Here is a 20,333-nt window from a genome sequence, read left to right as displayed (position 1 = left end):
TCTCTAATAAAGTGAAACTCGGGTTCAATCCTGCTACCCAATCCCCTCTTATAAAGTTCCATGTTAGCAGCCTAAATTAACAAAAATTTTCCCCTGTTATAATATCCACGTATATTTTATATCCATTATTCTTCAAATCAATAGGCATCCACCAAAATATTTTATTTTGCTCTTCGCTTCTAATGGACGTTATTATCCTTGTGATCAAGTAAAAATAGATATGTGACAAAAAACTGACTATAAATAACACAATATAAATAGAATTACTTTTTGTTATTCATTAGTTTTTTTCATCCTTTTGAAAATAAATAGACAGTGAGTAATTTTGTTGGTCATGAAAGTTTTATTACACAAATAATATATCATGCACTTTATAAATATATGTATAACAACAACAATGACAATTTTCTGAGGTAGCGAAAGATCTCGCTAGCCTCTGAACTGCTATGAATATTTTTTCAATGTAGTTTAGTAATTATTTTGATGTAGGATAGCACAACACTCCACCCCCCCCCCCCACCAAAGAAAAATCGCCTTGGAATTTTTTTTTTTTCAAAACTAAAATTTAAAATTGAATGGTATTCGACTTTTCCCTTTCCCTCAAATGCCCCTAGAGGCATCTAGGAGCTCAGGCACTTTAATCTCATATAGCAGCTGAGTGTAAAACGTTTCCCTCATATCAAAATTCTGAATTATTTTATCTCTCTGACTAATATTTAGAATTATTGAGTAGATTCGGGACTAAGAACATTACAGTTGTCTGGTAAAATTAAGAATAAAAATTATTCATCGCATGCGCATCGTATTATAAACAACTTTCCGTGGATAAATAAACAATTATAAGATTAAATCAAGTTTTGTTAGCCCCCAAAGGCAGAAGGCCCTGGCTAACAAAGAAGAACCCTATAGGTCCAGCGTTTAGCGAGGAACTTTGGTAAAAACAGACACACACACATTCTGTTTTTTTAAAAGCGAAGCTTTTCTATAATTAGGGTCGGTCCGTCCGTCCGTCCGTCCGTCCGTACGTCCGTCCGTCCGTACGTCCGTCCGTCACGGATAGCTTTTTTCGTTAATTTAGACATGTTAGAATTGTCCTATCGATTTCAAATTTTGCATGGTGATTCCTTTAGTAGTTAGGTACGATTTAGAAAGCGTAGCAACTCTATAATCATTACCAAAATGTCCGTACGTCCATTTTAAACATGTTGATTTTTTTTACTTTTTTAAATAGCTTTTCGTTAATTTAGGCATGTTAGAATTGTCCTATTGATTTCAAATTTTGCATGGTGATTCCTGTAATAGTTAGGTACGAGTTAGAAAGCGTAGCAACTCTATAAGCATTACCAGAATGTCCGTACGTCCATTTTAAACATGTTGATTTTTTTTACATTTTTAACAACAAATTTGTATGTGACCTAATTATCCGATTGGTCTGATTTTTGGTATACTGATTCCTGGGACAACAAAGTACAATATTATAAGCGAAGCAACTCTATAATCAAGTCCTAAAAATGTAAGTATGTCCATAATCATTATCCTGTATCAAGCAGTTTTTCAACAACTTTACTTACAATTTTGCTTTGACTCTTATACATTCGCATTCTGATTATTCAGTTATGACATTATACAAGTGTTAATGTCCGTTTGTCCTACCGTTTCAGAGCTTCGCTTTTATGGATGTTGTCATCCTTGTTTTTATATAAGTCTTCTGATCTTAATTTATTTTCAATCAAAAGTACTTATTTATTCAGCTCTGGATGCGAATAAAAATATTATTGACCAATTCGATTAGCACAGTGTCCAAGCCATCTTTAATAACAGGCATAGTAAACATCGAGGACCTTACAAGAAAAAGAGAGAGGGAGAGAGTGAGAGAGAGAGTGAGAGAGAGAGAGAGAGAGAGAGAGAGAGAGAGAGAGAGAGAGAGAGAGAGAGAGAGAGAGAGGGAGGGAGAGAGAGAGAGAGAGAGAGTTCTGGTAATAAGGAAGTTATTCCCATTATATTTCAGCAGTTGTAAATAAACTTTACTAGTGATCAAACAAATAAAAATCTGTTTTTAATTTTTATACACTGTGACTGCATTTTTAATTAAGGACATCAAATATATTTTGATTTTAATTTATGCCATGAAAAACATAAATGATTAACTGTTAAATTTCAATTGTAACAATAGTTCAATTTAAAACAAGGAAAATTTTAGAAAACTGACATTTTAGTACTCTATATATTGTTTTTGACCTGTCATTCTATCGATATGCAATTTCAGGGGTTTATGTCGACCCTATGGCTGACATAATGTCGACACGACAAGTCGACAATCTATTGATATTATAATTACATACGTATGATGAAACATTAACGACACCTATTTTTGACAGGGTGCTATCGTTGTTCACTTTTAAATGCCAAAATAAATTTCCAATAAGGTTTTCTTGATAATGATACGTTCAAAGAAGATTAGTTTAATAATTATTTGTCGCATCTTATTATAGACAGCTTTTTTGGATATTAAATTATTAAATTAAAACCAGTTTTGTTAGCCCTAAGGCACCGAAGGCCCGGTATATTAGTCATAAAACTATTTTATAAAATGCTCCAACTACAAAAAATTTAAATTTTAATCAAAAATCTTCGAAACCAAAAAGAAAAAAATCTTCAAAATATAAGTGATACATTTTGAAATTAGAACAGTTACATCAAATCACTCGCCTACTCTGAAATAGCAAAAAAGGCTAAAACTTCTAAAGCTATGGCTAACAAGAACAAAGGCAAATCTATGAGCGGAGCTGCTACCAAGAAATCGACAAAGCGCTACAAATCCAAGCTTCATGAAAGGTCATCCCGCAAGGAAGAGGATAAAGGCCACAACATCAAGCGCAAGTCCAAGAAGCACCAGGTGAAGGCCAGGTCAAAGGATGCCAACAGGTTCAAGAGGTATGGAAAGAGCAGCACCAACACTCATACAAGCAAGAGCCACAAATCTTCTGAATGAATAAAATATTTTCAAAATTTTTCGACAAATTAATTTTAGTTTTAAATTTTATGTTCTTTTTACTTACGTATGTTTAAAAAGTTATTTATCACATCATATTGCCCGGGCAAATTAATCATTAAATATCTTATTTTGCGTGTCAATAAAAGTATAAGATATATCATTATCTCTCTTTCACTTTCTCTCTCTCTCTCTCTCTCTCTCTCACTCTCACTCTCACTCCCTCCCTCTTTTTCTCGCTCTCTTTTCATCTCTCTTACTATATTTTTCTGTTTTTCTATTTCTTAAGGCGAGAACTAGTAACACATCTGTAATACAAAGTAGAACGATGTCTGTCTGTCTATCCGTCTGTCCCTTAAGATCTAGGTAACCACTGAACCGATCGGATTCTACTCATCAGGGTATATACCTATTAGTCCTGTGGTGGTTTTAAGCTATTTTCTTGGGGGGTGGGACACCCCTAACCCCCAATGAAAAATGAAAAAATCCACCCAAATTTTTTTTTCTATTATTTAAAATTAGTGGTGGAGTGGGGGCTTCTCACCAGGTACCTAATTTTTATTCATCAATTACCTCTTGGGGGAAAGCCCCTATAGGCTAAGGGCGAAGCCGCTAGTAGAATATAAAGCTGTTTCAATGGATTTATTATTACTTGGATCTTACACTAAATTTTCATGTTCTTTAATAAAGTGAAAGCTGTAGCGGGCTAAAAAAAGTATCCCCGGCTCCTCCTCCTTTTACCCCTGGAAGAACATGACCAATAAATGAGCGGGGAAATAGAAGTTGTATTCAGTTTTACTTGAAATGAAGCTTCCCCATCGACGTTCGTTAGAATCGTCTTGTCGCTATAAACAGGAGGTTAAGGTGTGTGTGTAAGGGGGGGGGGGTGCGTGATATTATAGTCCAATGAAGTAATTATGGATATTACCGTATATTTTGCACAATTATTACGCAGAAGTGAAAATGAGATTATTAGAAGAAGTAACCGCAATGTGGCTAATAACAAGCATGACAACATCCATAAAAGCAAAGCTCTGAAACAGAAGGATATACGAACATTGACACGTGTAGAGTGTCAGAACATTGCACCTTGTTGTAATAGGAATCGGTATAAAAAAAATCAGATAAATAGGATAATTACATTAAATCATTTTTTTTGTCAAATCATGCAAAGTTAAAAATCAATAGGACAACTCTAACATGTATAAATAAACGAAAACAATTATTGACGAACAGGCCGACCCTAATTATAGTAAAGCTTCGCTTTTAAAAACAGTCGAAATAAAACAATATGATAGAAAACCTTCTACAAGGTCGCTATTAACAAAATGTTGTTATAAAAAACTGTACATAAAAATATACCTAGTTATTTATCACATCTTGTTATGGTCGGCTTTTAGCGAATAATTAATTATAAGTTTTGTAATACCAAAGGAACCGAAGACCCGGACTAACAAAACTGGTATGAATATTGAATTTTTTTTATCATTCGTAGAAGATTTCCCTTATACGATACGATACATGATTTTTTATTATGGCTTAAAATCGGTTCTTATCCAGCGAATACTATACATTCTAGAGAAGCTTCACATTTGTCAGCAGTATTTTAGGTTATTTAAATCTTTTAATTTGGGTTTTGGAGGGGTTTTAGGCTATTTAACTGCCCTTCTAGATAGAAGATAAGTGTGAAGCTGTTAGATTGAAATAAATAAAAAAAAATTATTTAAATAAGTATTCATATTTGTTTGTTATTTCAATCAGCTTTTTTCATGCTTTATATGCATCTATGTGGATTTTTAATCTATTCTTTATGTTTTATTAATTTTCTCTTGATTTTCCTCCCTTTAAGTATAACAATTAAAGTCTTTTTGACTATAAAGGCGCATTTGATATTATTGAATATAAACTAAAATTATTTTCAATACCTAGAAAAAGAAACGTTTCATTGCTTAACTGTGTTTTATTGCAAAATGACTAGAAATTCTTTTGTTAATAAATTGTTAATAACAAAATTTTATCATGAAAAGTATTGCAAAGACATTTTATGTTGAAACATGATTTTCTTATTTTATATTCTTCTTGAACTTTGTCTCTTCTGTTTAGTTTGAGTTTATTTGATTTGAAAGATTAATAATAGTCAATTATTGGTCAGCCATTGTCTTGTCAAAAGCGAAGTTTTTGTATAATTAGAGTAGGTCTGTTCACACGGCTGTACGTCTGTCAGTAAGGGTAAACACAGTAATAGTGTCTGACTGATTATGACGTAACAAAAAAAAATGGCCAATGAGAGGCCACTATAAATTTTACCATTGGTCAATAACGGCCTCTCATTGGCTAATTTTTTTGTTACGTCATAATCAGTCAGACACTATTACTGTGTTCGTAAGGGTTGCTCTTAACGTTAAGTTAGATATGTTAGAATTGTCCTTTTGGTTTCAAACTTGATGATTCATGTACCAGTTAAGTATGTTTTTGAAAGCATAACAACTCTATAAGAGTTTTGGGAAGTTCATAGGTTAATTTGAACATGTTAATGTTTAACTTTTTGTCACAACTTTAACATAATTCAATTATCCTAATCATCTGATTTTTGGAACAACGATTCCCAGAACAAATAAAATAATACTTTAAGTCAAGCTTCTCTTTAATCAAGTCATGAAGTATGTCCCTAAATAATATCCTGTATTTACGCAATTTTTGACAAGTTATATACACTTTTGTTTAGATTATTAATCAATATTCTGCTCTCTACTAGTGTTAATGTCAAGAGCTAGGGGCGAAACAACTTGTTACGCAAAATACTCTAACTTGTCATATCGTCATTACTTTTTAGATTGCTTTCTCAATTAAGTTTCAGATTTAAAAAAATGAATATTTCTTGACGAATAAATAACACTAACAAAAGAAATCAAATTAAAATTCTGATTTAGTGAAATTAATAAAACAATATAATTAAACTATGAAACAGTTAAAAGAGAATGTAAACTTGAGGCTGTTGTGTGTTGCAGTGAATTTTTCCAGCACCGTCCTGTCATAAAACTTTACTTGGTAATTTGAGGTTAGTTTATTACCATTGTTAATAACGCACCAGCAATTCTTTAACTTGATTTGTCCTTCTCAATCTGATATCAAAATTCCACTATATATAGATTTAGCTTTGTAAACCTTAGGGATAATTTAAGATAAGACAATGGACGATATATTGCTGTACATCCCCAAAACTGCCTATCTATAGATTAAAATTATTTGTTTAACAGTTTTGTCTCTTCATGTTTTATACATATGAATCAAGATTTTGTAAAAGTAACCAATGTTTTTTGTTCCACCCATTGAATGAATGTTTGAGAAAACTTTGGGTACTTTTTAAATTTATAGTCCAATGTCTCTCCCATCACTACCTGGTAAAATCTCTTCTAATGTTATTTTAGCAATAAAACAAATTACTTGAATTTACGTTTAAAAGATATATACACAAATAACATTTCGAAGAAAAACCTAAGTGAGCATAAGACTATTTCCTTTTTTATATGGAATAATAATTTTTTTTGAAACCTGTAATATTGCTGAGCTATTCCATAGATCATTTGTTCTTGTTGCTATAAATTCTCAGTAACAATCAACATTGGACCTTGAAACTGAAATGTTTAAATAACTTTTAATGTTTATGTATAATTAACATGAATATGCCTACAATTTAACTTAATGTTGGACAATTTAAAATGAAAAATGGAGTTATAAATTCATACAATTTAGGAATAAAATAATAAAAAAAGAATTAGTGTAGAGATTTAAATCACTTTTATGGCATTCTGAACGTAGTAAATGTTTCAAGATATTTTTCCAATTTTCCAAAACAAATGTTTTGTTTAGTTAACTTTCTAATTTTTTGGTAGTAACTAATTTAATATTAAGCACTAAGATAATACTTATTTCAAAATTAGAAATTTCCCCAAATTCTACTTATTTAAATCTATCTTTTCTTAACTTCAATTTTAAAGCTTAAATGAAAAGGTTTCGAGATTTTTTCCTTTTCATTTTACCATTTAATTGATATTTTAGTCTTCGTTGCATAAAAAATTCAAACAATAAAAAATTTAATCAGTAGGTACCTCATTTTCAATTTCCAATGGAGCAAGAAGCATTCTTATGAATGGTAGAAAGGTGTAATCTAAGCTTCATAGAAATCAGTGCTCGGCAGCCAGCTGCGACTAAGCATTAACTTGAAACCCACTTGAAGCCTAAGAATTTTTGTTGTAAAGAGGAATGCCATATTTGGGTCAGGTTTAGAATTCAAGCAGAATTTTAAAAACGAAAATGGTTGATTTCCCTTTATAATTATAAACGGCTCACAGGCGGCTGTCGAGTCCGGAAAGAAAGACAATTGCCTGTAAAATAAATAACTTGAGGGAAAAACCTGTGCATTGCTTGCAAGGCTTTCCATTTTAGCTTGTCATCAATGTTTATTCTTCTAATGGTTCTATTATTACTTGGATATTACACAAGCTTTTCTTGTTCTCTAACAAATGACAGCAACCTAAATGGACGGCAATTTCCCCCCTGTCATAATATCCACGTATATTCTATATCCATTATTCTTCTTCACTACAGTAAAAAAAAGCAATAAAACAATAACAATCATGTTCATGATTAGCGCAGCAATAATTGGCCCATTGCAATGTTTTTAAGAAACTAAAATAAAACGTAGTTAGAATAGAACATGCACATTCGTTATTAATTGCTTATTTCAAAGCAACAATTCTTCCATCCAAGTAAAACAAATTCAAAATTTTTAATAAACTAGAAGTTTAAGCCAAAGAATAATTTACTAATTTTATAGTACACTTCTTATGTTAGGTTAGGTTGAATTTGATTAGTGAAAGAAAGTGCAGCCTTGCTTATTAGTTGGGCCTCAGTAAAAAATGGGCTAAAAATATAAATCAGTGGCTATATAACAAAAATAGTCAAATCAAATCTAAATATTTATCAACCGAATTAAAATAAACTGTTTATTTATAGCTGCAGTTTAAGTATTATTATAATGTGTTACTCTAAGGCGAAACCTTTATTTTAAAACACCATTCAAACAAAAAATTAATGATAATTATTTTTTTTACCAAGGATGAGGTTATAGTTATGAGCGTAGCAACGGGGAGCACCAGGTTTCCTATGTGGGGAGGAACAGGACCCAGGTAAGTCTAGCACCAGGTTTCCTATGTGGGGAGGAACAGGACCTAGGTAAGTCTAGCACCAGGTTTCCTATGTGGGGAGGAACAGGACCTAGGTAAGTCTAGCACTAGGTTTCCTATGTGGGGAGGAACAGGACCTAGGTAAGTCTATCACCAGGTTTCCTATGTGGGGAGGAACAGGACCCAGGTAAGTCTAGCACCAGGTTTCCTATGTGGGGAGGAACAGGACCTAGGTAAGTCTAGCACCAGGTTTCCTTTGTGGGGAGGAACAGGACCTAGGTAAGTCTAGCACTAGGTTTCCTATGTGGGGAGGAACAGGACCCAGGTAAGTCTAGCACCAGGTTTCCTATGTGGGGAGGAACAGGACCCAGGTAAGTCTAGCACCAGGTTTCCTATGTGGGGAGGAACAGGACCTAGGTAAGTCTTTATTTAAACAAAGTTAAAAATATCATTAACATCGGAGCATAAGGTAGGTGCTGTGATATTGAAAACAGTTGATTCCCTAAATATATCATTTATTTGTAATCCAAAAACTTAAAATTTATTAGATATATATTTTTGTTTTAAAATCAGCCAAGTGTCAAAATCTTTTGGTAATTAATGTTTGTCAATTCATCTATTAAGCCATACATACAGAACGCAATTTTTGATTACAGACAGACAGGGATAGATTAATAGACGATAAAAAGAGTGAAGACTGGGAATAGTCCCTTTCGTATTTTGAAAATGGCTTTTGATAGATTATATTAGGTTAGGTTAGGTGATTGCCCCACAGGGTTAGAGCCCCGCAGGGGCTAGAAATAGAAAAGCTACTGTGAAAAAAACGAAGAATCGCCCCTTAAGGAGCGTTGCCACGAAAGAGACTGTACCCCTATTTTTTATAACAACCCAATAATCCTGAAAACTCCCACCAATAGTTTTTAAGCTAACAAAGGGCAGAACTAGTTATGCAAGATACAAAACTATTTAAGAGCAGAATCAGATTTGAATAGTTATTAATCGCATTGAAGACAGATTTCCGCAGATAACAAAATAAAAATTATAAGATGTGTTAGATCCGAGGGGTCGGAGGCTCGGCTAACAAAACTGGTATTGATTTATTTTTTTCGTGGAAAATTGTCTGTAATACGATGCTAAACATGATTTTTCAGTATAGCTGAGAACCGGTTATAATCCAGCGGTTATTAATAGGTTTCGAAGCCACACTAGAAACACAATGATCTGTCATAATAATATTTTTTTATAATTGAAATTGTCGAGTACTGATGCAATGCAATTTTCAATTCTAATTAATTTTGATATTGGATTGTCATTGACGTTAGTATTTTTCCAACAACAATAATGCAGAAAAAATGCACCTTCCGCACCCCTTTCATCCCCCTTCTTATGAGAACTTTACAGTATATTAATCAAAGCAGAAAATGGCAATATCATTCTAAATTCTCATGGAAACTATTTCAAAAACATTTAAAACCAATTTTCTAATATGATATCGTGACTGTTTCTTTTTACATGAAAATGCATAAAACTATTGTTTACAGTAAAATATGTCAACGGTTTGCAATTTTTTTATGTAGCGTAGCTACACTATTATTGGTCAGTTAGTCAGTAAGTCGCTTTATTGATGAAAATAACAGATAACAAGACTAGAGCAAATATACTCAATCTATTAATAAGGAGACACTTTAACGGTTTTCCTCAGAGTGACCAGTCGAGCACAGAAACCCCTTGTTATAAAATTGAAAATCTCAAAAATATACTGACCTTTTGTCTTCTTTAAAGTGAATTGAATTTACTTGTTTTATACATTGTACTTTATCTAGTATGTATAGAGGATAGGATAAGGTTTGAAGGTTAAACGAATAAGGCATTTAAATTCTCCATGAAAAATTTCAGGTTTTAAAATCTTAAAATATTGGGTTATGTTGTTTATATTTTTGTTTATATTTTTTATAAATATGCACTCAGATTTCAAATAAATCTATTTAATAAATCAATCATAATCAGTTTTAATCAATAATAGACCTTTCTTTCCTTTATACGATTTAAATACTACACGAGAAAGCGGGGTAAACGTCGCAAAATATTATAACTTAAGTGAATTATTGTCTTAATGGGATTTAGACATTTAGCTAATAATTAAACTTAAAAATTATATCCTCGGCTTATTGGTGGCTTTTGTGCAGCTGCCGAACCCTGATTAAAAGAAATATTTAAAAACATATATGTGTTTATTCTAGGTTTGAAGAATAACGTCAATTTACTTGAGGCTTGTTAGTGGCCATCGATCAGCTGCCGAACCTTTTTTAAAATTAAATTCTAGGACACAATTGTTCTGATTTAAGGTTTGGAGAATCAGGGCCTAGAAATAAATGGTTTCACAAAACTGCACCGGATCCAACTTTACCGCATCAAATTGAAAGAACAAGGTACATTTCCTATTAATTAATCTTGAAATAATTTTTGTGTGAATTTGGCTTTGTTTATTGTTATGACGTCAGGATTAACATTTTATTGTATTCAAATAACTTTAGTAAATTACATACATATGATTTTTAAAACAATAAAATCTTAGCTTCCCAATAAAATTAAATTTATTTAAACATTAAAACGAATTTTAAATTTTGCAGGGCTTTTGCCAAAACTCTTCGACAAAGCCATGAGCAAAGATTATGGAGTGCTAAATATCAAGGACCTACAAAACCTAACCTATACAGGTACAGCTAAATTATGACTGCTAAATATCAAGGACCTACAAAAACTAGATTATGGAGTGCTAAATATCAAGGACCTACAAAACCTAACCTATACAGGTATAACTAGATTATGGAGTGCTAAATATCAAGGACCTACAAAACCTAACCTATTCAGGTATAACTAGATTATGGAGTGCTAAATATCAAGGACCTACAAAATCTAACCTATTCAGGTATAACTAGATTATGGAGTGCTAAATATCAAGGACCTACAAAACCTAACCTATACAGGTATAACTAGATTATGGAGTGCTAAATATCAAGGACCTACAAAACCTAACCTATTCAGGTATAACTAGATTATGGAGTGCTAAATATCAAGGACCTACAAAATCTAACCTATACAGGTATAACTAGATTATGGAGTGCTAAATATCAAGGACCTACAAAACCTAACCTATTCAGGTATAACTAGATTATGGAGTGCTAAATATCAAGGACCTACAAAACCTAACCTATACAGGTATAACTAGATTATGGAGTGCTATATATCAAGGACCTACAAAACCTAACCTATTCAGGTATAACTAGATTATGGAGTGCTAAATATCAAGGACCTACAAAACCTAACCTATACAGGTATGACTAGGTATTACAGTCATATTGTTTTTGCAGGGCTCGACAGCCGTGCACCAGCTGCAACTAAGCTTCAAATTAAAACCCGTTTGGATACAAATGACCAATAATAGCCCAGTATATATTTTACCATTGGTCATTTAAAATGTATACTGGCCTATCATTGGCCATTTGTATTGTGTGACGTAATTTTTTATTGAAATATAAGCTGCTTCTATAGATATTCAATTTTCTAATGCATTTAGATCTGCCCCTGACTTAAGTGGAGGTCGAACAATTCAAAGTCAGCCAACAATACCTGATGGGAAAAATTCAAGACTAGGCCCACCCAAAGCCAAACGAAGGTACTTTTAAATATCAAGCTTTTCCATTATTTCTTAGTGTCTATACAATATTATCAAAGAAATAGGCACTTTCACACTAAGTACCTTATTGAGCACAGACCAACCCAATTTATCAAAAAAAAATTTAACATTGGTAGGGTAGATTTTCGTCTGTTTGTTCATTACTTTAGGTTAGGTTATATTGGATACTGGGTCGCCCTGCAGGGTTAGGTCTCCAAAGGTATACGCCTCGCAAGATTTAGTCCCCCCAGGGGTTATGTAAAGAACAACCCAATTCCTATTTTCAATTTGATTAAAAATAAGGATAGGTGAAAAATATCGGTGCTAAACAGGCACTTTGTGTGAAAGCAACAAAAAACTGGACAGGAATATCATTCTCATTTAAACAAAAAACTCATTTTTTATGCTAAAATGTGGTTTAATTTTGGTTTTTAATTTTCATTTATTTCCCGGCTATGATCATTTATATCCCTGATATCAAGTTTCTTTTAATAATTAATAAAAATTCTAAAATCTTCCAAAAAAAAATTTAAAATCTTCTAAAAATGCCTACCTCCGGGAAATAAATGAATATTTACATCCACTATTTAAGGGGTTGTTTATATGGGAATGCTATTTTTTAGAGGTTGAAATATTATTTACTCTTTTAGAAGGTATCAAATTAGAAACCCACCCTATCAGCGAATAGTTTATTATGTTTTGGACCAATCACCACCGTCATTAATTCTCCATTTTAAAGACAGCTGAGTTTTGCATACCTATATTAATTAATCATTAATGTTTGTTAGGTCAAGTCTTCGAATAAGCCGACCGCCACAAAGAATAGAATTAAATAGATTCAGGTAATAAGAAAATAATTTAAAATAGTTACCTTTTCGTTTCATAAAAATCTATCAGTACATTAGAATCTTTAGCTGTACCTATTGCTCTGCGCTACCCTGAAAAGCAAAAAGAAAACAGAAATCCAAAATCATCAGTTAATATTTACTCCAGAAAAGTTACTTTCATTATTGTTATGTAATTTGAAATTGGCTTCAAAACCGATCAGTATCCGCTGGATCAGAAAGGGTTCTCAGCCATACTGAAAAATCATGTATAGCATTGTATTACAGAAATTTTTACCTGTTTTGTTTATTTTAATATCCGCGGAAAGCTATCTATAACACGATGCAAAAAAAATACTATTATACTATTGCTAATATTTGCTATAATATTGATGACAGGATGTAATCGTCTGTTTTTAAATTTCAGATCTAGTTCTCTAAATTCATCACCTGGAAGTAACCTGGACACTTCAAGGTAATTTATACAGGTTTATCATAGGATTATTAAGATGTCAACCTTGAAATTTGTTGATGATAGATTTTGAATAATTTGATTAGTTCTTTCATGTGATCCATATTTTTAGTAGCGAAGCTACTCTATAATTTGAAATGACCGCCTGTATGTCTGAACGTTTTGGACACAATAGATTTTGTGCTTTTCTACTTATGAATGTTGTCATCCTTGTTTTAATTTCTTTTCCGTGGGATTTATCAATAATACTATCGTTTATAAATATATTTTACATCTTTACATCTGAATTAAAATTATTTCTCCTGTGTTCTATTAGAATGCAAATAAAATATACGTGGATATTAATACAGGGGAAGAATTGTCGTCAATCTAGGTTGTTAACATGGATAACACTTATTGGTCAGTTCGTTCATACAGAAGGATGGAAAGGGATGGGGTAAAGAGGGTGAATGGGGGAATCATTATTATTTCACTTCATTAGAGTACATGATATATGGTGTAAGATCAAAGTAATAATAAATCCATTTCTATTAGAAAGTTTTAATTTATTTGACTAAACCTTTTCCTTAAATTACATAATATTCATGACTAAATTTATTCTTTTAAAAGTTTTGTTGTTGTTTTGTGTATTGTTTTCGTACTTCGTGTAAAGTTTATTGTTTTAATGTTTAATAATATACGTTTTACCCAACCAATCTTGTTAGTCAGTTGGGTCAGGGAGAAAGGGGACATTGGGTTGTTAATTACACTATTCCCTTAGTTTTCGAATAACTTTTTCTTGTTTTTATTTTGTTTAACAATTTTGGCGACTTTTATCTATAAATTTTGTGTATCATTATTGGGGATGTACTTCAGTTTAATGACAATTGTGTTATCCCTTTAGATCCTAGTTGGGTATATGAAAAAAAACTTTAAAACATAAAGATTAGCAAATTAAAACCATTTATAATATATTTGATGTTAGCAAAGCATTAGACATTAAATCTTTTAAATCCTAATAGCAAAATTATCCGCTAAAAAGATAATTTTACTGCGCATATATGCAGGAGCTTTGTGTTGCAAGGGGAAAGATGAAGTAAGAAAAATAACCTTGAAAAAATAAGCTGTCTTGAAAGAGAACTCAATCTGTTTATTGGTTTATAAAAAACCTTACTTTATAAAGTAGGATATATCATGATCTAATAAGATCGTTTTTGAGTTAATTTTAAATCATCAGATTTGACTGAAACTTAATACTTATGAAACGAAATTAATAAGGGTCTAAGCAAAGAACATTTTTTCATCACCCTACTGTTCTTAACAGCTAAATTAAATTTTTCAAAACAAAAAAATATCTACAAGAGAATATGTTAATTTGTATTTTCATGGACCATATTTTTTTATTTTAGCTAATTTAATTATTTCTTTCATTTTGGTAAATATTAAAAGTTTTTACCATTACAAAAATATGAAAACAACAAATAAACAAAACAATTTAAATTCATGAAATCATCAAGTGCCTTAAACATTGCTTAAATACATATACGATGCAATCATTTATTAGCGGCTCTGCCAATAGATTTAAGGGCTCTGTATTCATAGGGATTAGTAAGGAGGCGATATAACAATGGCATAAAACAACACAGGAACTTATGTGAGTCTTTCCTAAAAAGAGAACTCAATAGTTTCAGTAGTTATTGAAATCTTAAGCTTGAGACAAAAAAAAACATAAAACTTATGCTCATTAAAGCATCATGTCTTTTTATTTATAACCAACTGAAAATTGTTTTTAACATGAAACACTGTGTATTGGACTTATCAAATAAAAATAACAAGTTTAATTAAACTGTGTTGATCACTCTATGTTACTTTATAAAATTAGAAAAAATTAAAACAAGGATGACAACAAATCACAACAAAAAATCATTAATGAACAAACAGTTAAAGAGAGTTATAGAGCCATTCACCTAGCTTAAATAGGTACCGAAAAATGTTCCCCCAAAATGAATCAAACAACAACCTACTATTCCAGAATATTATTAATTGATTTCTTGTTTTAGATCCAATTATGAAGATCGTCTAGCAGGCACCAGAGGCAGAAATCATAGTTTAGGTTTGTTTCAATTACAATCTTAACTTTTTAATAGATCGTTTTTTTTTATAAAAAAAAACAACTTTATAGGAACAAGACATGATAAGGAAATGTTTGACAATTTCTATCAAAATACCTTGTTGAGCATAAAACTTTTCCCCCTTATTTTTTTAATAAATAAAAAATTACTGGTAGAAAGGGGGGATAGTTTGATTGCTTTAGGTCAGGTAAGGTTATGTTATATTAGGTACAAGGTAGAGCCCACTGCAGGAATAAGGCATACTGAAAAAACTACCCCTCATTATTTTAAATTAATAAATAATAAATAAGTGGCTGGGTTTCTGTGTTGGCTAGGAACTTTGAGAAAAATCTTCTTTTATTCTAGTTCCAGGAATGCTTGAGAGTAGGTTGCCCGCCTCCAGCCGGACTGCGAGCATGGCCAACCTGCCAGACCATTGTATTCATTCTTACAAGGACACCACACCCAGCCATTTAGGTGAGCAGCGAAGCAGAGTTATCCTTACATAAAGGTAACAGGATCTGTGTCTGTCTATCTGTACCGAAATAGGTTGCTAAACGTTTAACCGATATGGTTCCCCTGTACAATAGAAGCTAGCCCCCCCCCCCCCTAGAAAAAAATCTTTTACTTTTACTAGAATAAAGAATGGGGAGGTCGAATTCAACGTCCCCCATATCAAGTGCCCCTAAAGACATAGAAGCGTAGCCACGAGTGTTTAATAATTGAGTAGCTTGCCGGTCAGCTGTAATGTAACAGAGAATCACTCGGCTGAGCGCTAAGCTTACCAAACTCTTATAATAAGATGAGGAAACATATAACAGTTGAAATTTTTGATAACTTTTAAAAATACCTTTAATATTTTCTATGCTAGTCTTGGAGTTAGGGTTAACTTAGCATTAACTAGGTTTAAAGGAATATGTAAGCTCAGCAAATCCTAACCTATGAAATGTAGCAAAACATTTTTTATGTATGACGAAGTCATATTCATAAATGTAATTTATATCATCTAAAAAGTTTTTTTTCCAGTGATAACAAAGCCTGTGAAGCTGGTAGATAAACCTGCGGAAAATATTAGATCCAGGTAAAAAAAGTTTAGAGTTTTCATCGCATTCATTTAATGCTAAATAAATTGATCATGCATTGAAATAATATAATAATAAGCCTGTATTTTATCACTTATTTTTATTATATCAGTTCTCTATGAAATAGTCGCATTTTTGAGGCAAAACTTAAAAGTGATTAAAATTTAAAAGAACTTTGCCCCTTTTTAATAATATAAAAACTTATTGACAATACTTAACAGACTGACGTGCAAGACTTGTAGAGTAGTTTGGAATACATTGATTTGCTTATTTTTTCATCTAAATACTTAAAGTACTATTTCTTTTATATCTTTAAAGCATGCTAATAAAAAATCTGAATAGTTATTTATCGCATCGTATTATAGACAGCTTTCCGCAGATAAAAAAAGAAAAAATTGTAAGATTAAAAGCGGGCCCGTCGTTCCTAGGAGCTAACAAAACTGGTATTGATTTTATGATTTTCATTTTAATATTCGTTGAAAATTGTCTATGATACGATGCTATACATGATTTTTCAGTGTGTCTGAGAAACGGTTCTATCCAGCGGATACTGATCGGTTTCGATGCCATACTGGAAAAAAATTCTAAATATTTTTTTCTAGCTTAGAAATCTATAAAGTATTTGTATTTAAACCTGCATGTCATATTTAATTATTTGTTGTAATTTTAGGAGGAAAATTAGAATAATGGTTTAAATTATCTAGTAAGATGTAGTTAGTTTTACTTCCACATACGACTTTGGCATTACTGATACTCAAGATGATGATTTACTGCTAAAATGAACCAACAGCGTGTCAAAAGACATCCAATATTACGCCGCCGCGCTGGTTGAAGACGAAGAAAGTCGCTCAAAAAAATTCTGACGTCATACTCATAAAAATGAGGGATGTGGAGAGGATAAAAGGAGATGGATAATTCCTCATTTCTATGACGTCACATGCTGATTTTTAGCGACTTTCCTTGTCTTCCGCTGGTTATTGAACAAGAAGACCCTTTATTGGTTCCTTTTAGCGGCAAATTCTAAAATTCAATGTTATGCCATGATACATGATACCTTTAAATATGTAGTTAGACTTTTGATTTCAATTTCAGATAAATCTTTTAGTGTTTATGGTTAATAGAGCATTAGTTGTTTTATCGTTTTTTTTACTTTTAAAGACATATTTCTTTTTACAGTACCAAATACATATATATATAATACATTTTTTTAGTTTTCATTCTGTGTAATCAATTTATTTTGTAGTGAAATCCTGCAATGCCCCCCCACCCCCCCTCTGAAAATCAATGCTTATTTCTTAAGACTATTGGACATAAGTACAGTATCATTTACACATTTCGAAAAAAATAAACATAAGGATCAATTTGCAAAATATGGAAATTTTTACCTTAAAGTTCGTAATTTTATTTACATAATAATAACAAAGACGTAATTTAATATACAGATAAAATTTATAGCTTTTCTTTTATTTTTTATTTAAGTTTTTTTGTTAATCTATAGAATAGACAATAAAAAATGTAGGACTATTTGTAGGGGGAATCGAACCCTTTCCCCCACAATTGAATGTCCAAAAAAATTTATATTGATGATTAATCCCTCTTTCCATCCGCTATTGTATGGAAATTAGTGTAAATACAATGATGAAAGTTTTTACCAACTAAAAATAAACTTAATGGTATTTCCATTATAGCTTCGAAACCGATTAATATCAGCTGGATTAGAACCGGTTCTCAGCCATACTGAAAAATCATGAATAGTTTAATACTTTACACAATTTTGTACACTAAAATAAAAATTAAAAGATTATAAGTTTTGTTAGGCCGGGCCTAAGGCCCTTAGGGGTTAACAAAACTGGTTTAAATCTTTATAATTTTCTATTTTGATATCCGCGGAAGGCTGTCTGTTTTACGGAGCGATAAATATCTATACTTTTTTTTTTAGGTCTCGTTCCTACACGCGCACCAACACCCAGTCTTCCCTCAAATCTTCTATTTCACTCAAAATTGGAGTAGAACAGGCTTAATTACAGGCGCAGCCACTCTGTAGCTAGAGTATGTCATACTGTCTCTCTGCTAGTATCTATGATTAGAGATAGTTTAGTCTGGATCCTACATAATCTACACAAATTCTCCCTTTCCCTTCCTAATAGTTTATTATATCTAAGAATTCAATATTGATTTCTTAATAAGTGTATAAACATAGATTATATAAGAGTTAACTTCCTTCCCCAAATAGCAAGGACCCCTTTCTTTAGCAGCAAACGAAAATGATTTCATTAAACTTTACTCTCTCAATTTAGCTGTTAGAATCTTTTATGATTACTTTTCATTGTTTTGGTTAGTTTTACACTAAATGGTTAAAGTGGCGGCAAATTATCTATGTCCTATTGGGTTATTGGCAGTTCAAACAGAGTTCTTGCCTTATAGGGAAAGTTACATTTAGCTTAAGCACTCTCTATTCATTTACTTTATTATTTTCTTTCTGTTTCTGCGCTAATTATGGACATCAATGTCTTTGTGTTACTAAATAAATCACCTTTAAAAACACTATTCAATTGTGAAGCCAGCTAGAAAATATAAGCAGGCTAGCTACACAACCAAAGATCTTTCCAGATCACCAACATATATCTATTTACATTTATTTTAAATTAACACACAATTCTTGTAATCTAGAGGAGAGGATAACTTTTATTAAATTACCTTTTTACAAGTTTTGTTATTTGTTTAAAAATTTTAGAGAAAAATAAGCAATGGCAAGGTTTTCTCTCTCAATTTATTCATTTATTTTGTACATATTTTTTTACATGTTTTTATGCAATAAAATAAAATAATGTTTAAAGCAAAAACTCAATTTAGAAAAATCACTCTTACCTCTAGTATTTAATGTTGATTGTTTTAGAGCTCGCCAGCCACGCATCAGCCGTATATAAGTCTAAGTAAAATCGTCATATTATAACTTTAAAATTCAGCTGGATTTCAAAATCTGTTCCTAAACAGACAATAGATCTTTTCGAGAGAAATTAATTTGGGTCACACATCGGATTTTAATTTGAGGTTTATGCGCGGCTGGGTGCGCAGCTGCAGAGCCCTAGCTTGTTTAATATAAAGTTCTACATGTTAATAAATTATAAATAATTACTGCTTTAGCATTTCTGATTATTCTTACATTATTTACATTTGCAAAGACACTCTAAACTTGCACTTTTATTATTGATAAGAAATTTTAAAGAACGTTAACGTTAAAATTAGATAAGCCTTTCAAATAGATGTATAGAAATAACGGATATAGTGCAGTTAACGGTGAAATGTTCCAGGTGACGATTATCTTCAAAACTCTATGAAGTTTGAAGGCTGCTGACGGGCAAACGGTGGAACATATAGATTATGCTCGCACAAAATTTTAACTGACAAAAAAGGCCTACAAATAATAATGAAATAATCGTTACCAGGAACATTTAACCGTAAACTGCACTAAAAATGAAAAAAGAACGCTTTTCACATTTGGAAAAAGAGTTATAGAGTGTCTTTTAAACTAACTTATGGTTGTATTTATGAATGTTATATGTAACCTAAATGTACTAAATATATATGTATGTATATCATATTATTCTTCAAATAAACACTGGTTAAATGTTTGACTCATAAAATTTACTTTTGTTAAGTAAAGCTACTCTAATAACTTTGAACTCAACTACTGTGTGAGAAAGCTGTATGAAAAAAAGTATTATGGACAGAAGGACAGACACAAATAGAGTAGAAAAATCAGGGAGGTGAGGTACATTGTAAAATAAACTGGCACTCAAAGTTTAATAAATACAATTTTCTTATTCGTTGTCTTTAAATCTTTTGGGTCTTTGATTAAATCTTGATTGATTGGTTCAAAGTAATACTGTCCAATTTATCTACGAATGACTTCAATGTACAAAAGGGGTAATTTAATTGGGGAAGTGCATCAATTTATCGTCATTGTCTTATGCCTTAATATCCCTTACCTAAAAATAGATATTTTAAAAT

At 31.6% G+C, this 20,333-nt stretch overlaps 1 protein-coding gene across 3 annotated transcripts; it reads left to right on the top strand.

The window, feature by feature from the left end:
• The first annotated feature begins 5,847 nt into the window (after positions 1–5,847).
• LOC145323305 (uncharacterized) lies at positions 5,848–18,471 on the top strand. 3 transcript variants are annotated; one of them, XM_080165736.1, is made up of 12 exons: positions 5,848–6,050; positions 8,111–8,181; positions 10,524–10,607; positions 10,809–10,895; positions 11,756–11,854; positions 12,643–12,696; positions 13,106–13,153; positions 15,190–15,242; positions 15,607–15,717; positions 16,267–16,321; positions 16,993–17,025; positions 18,262–18,400. In XM_080165736.1, exons 2-11 carry the CDS (start codon positions 8,126–8,128, stop codon positions 17,015–17,017), a joined length of 672 nt encoding a protein of 223 aa, XP_080021862.1. In that variant the 5' UTR covers positions 5,848–6,050; positions 8,111–8,125; the 3' UTR covers positions 17,018–17,025; positions 18,262–18,400. The 3 variants fall into 3 exon arrangements, with proteins under 3 accessions (XP_080021862.1, XP_080021860.1, XP_080021861.1); XM_080165734.1 differs by lacking the exon at positions 16,993–17,025 and having other exon boundaries at positions 18,262–18,471; XM_080165735.1 differs by lacking the exons at positions 5,848–6,050; positions 8,111–8,181; positions 16,993–17,025 and adding an exon at positions 8,564–8,595 and having other exon boundaries at positions 18,262–18,470.
• Positions 18,472–20,333: the final 1,862 nt, after the last annotated feature.

This window comes from Acartia tonsa, chromosome 6, assembly GCF_053477335.1.
Source record: "Acartia tonsa isolate MP-2025a chromosome 6, ASM5347733v1, whole genome shotgun sequence".
Taxonomy (NCBI): domain Eukaryota; kingdom Metazoa; phylum Arthropoda; class Copepoda; order Calanoida; family Acartiidae; genus Acartia; species Acartia tonsa.
Note: the sequence above shows the minus strand (reverse complement) of the source record. Positions and strands in the feature narration are given on the sequence as shown.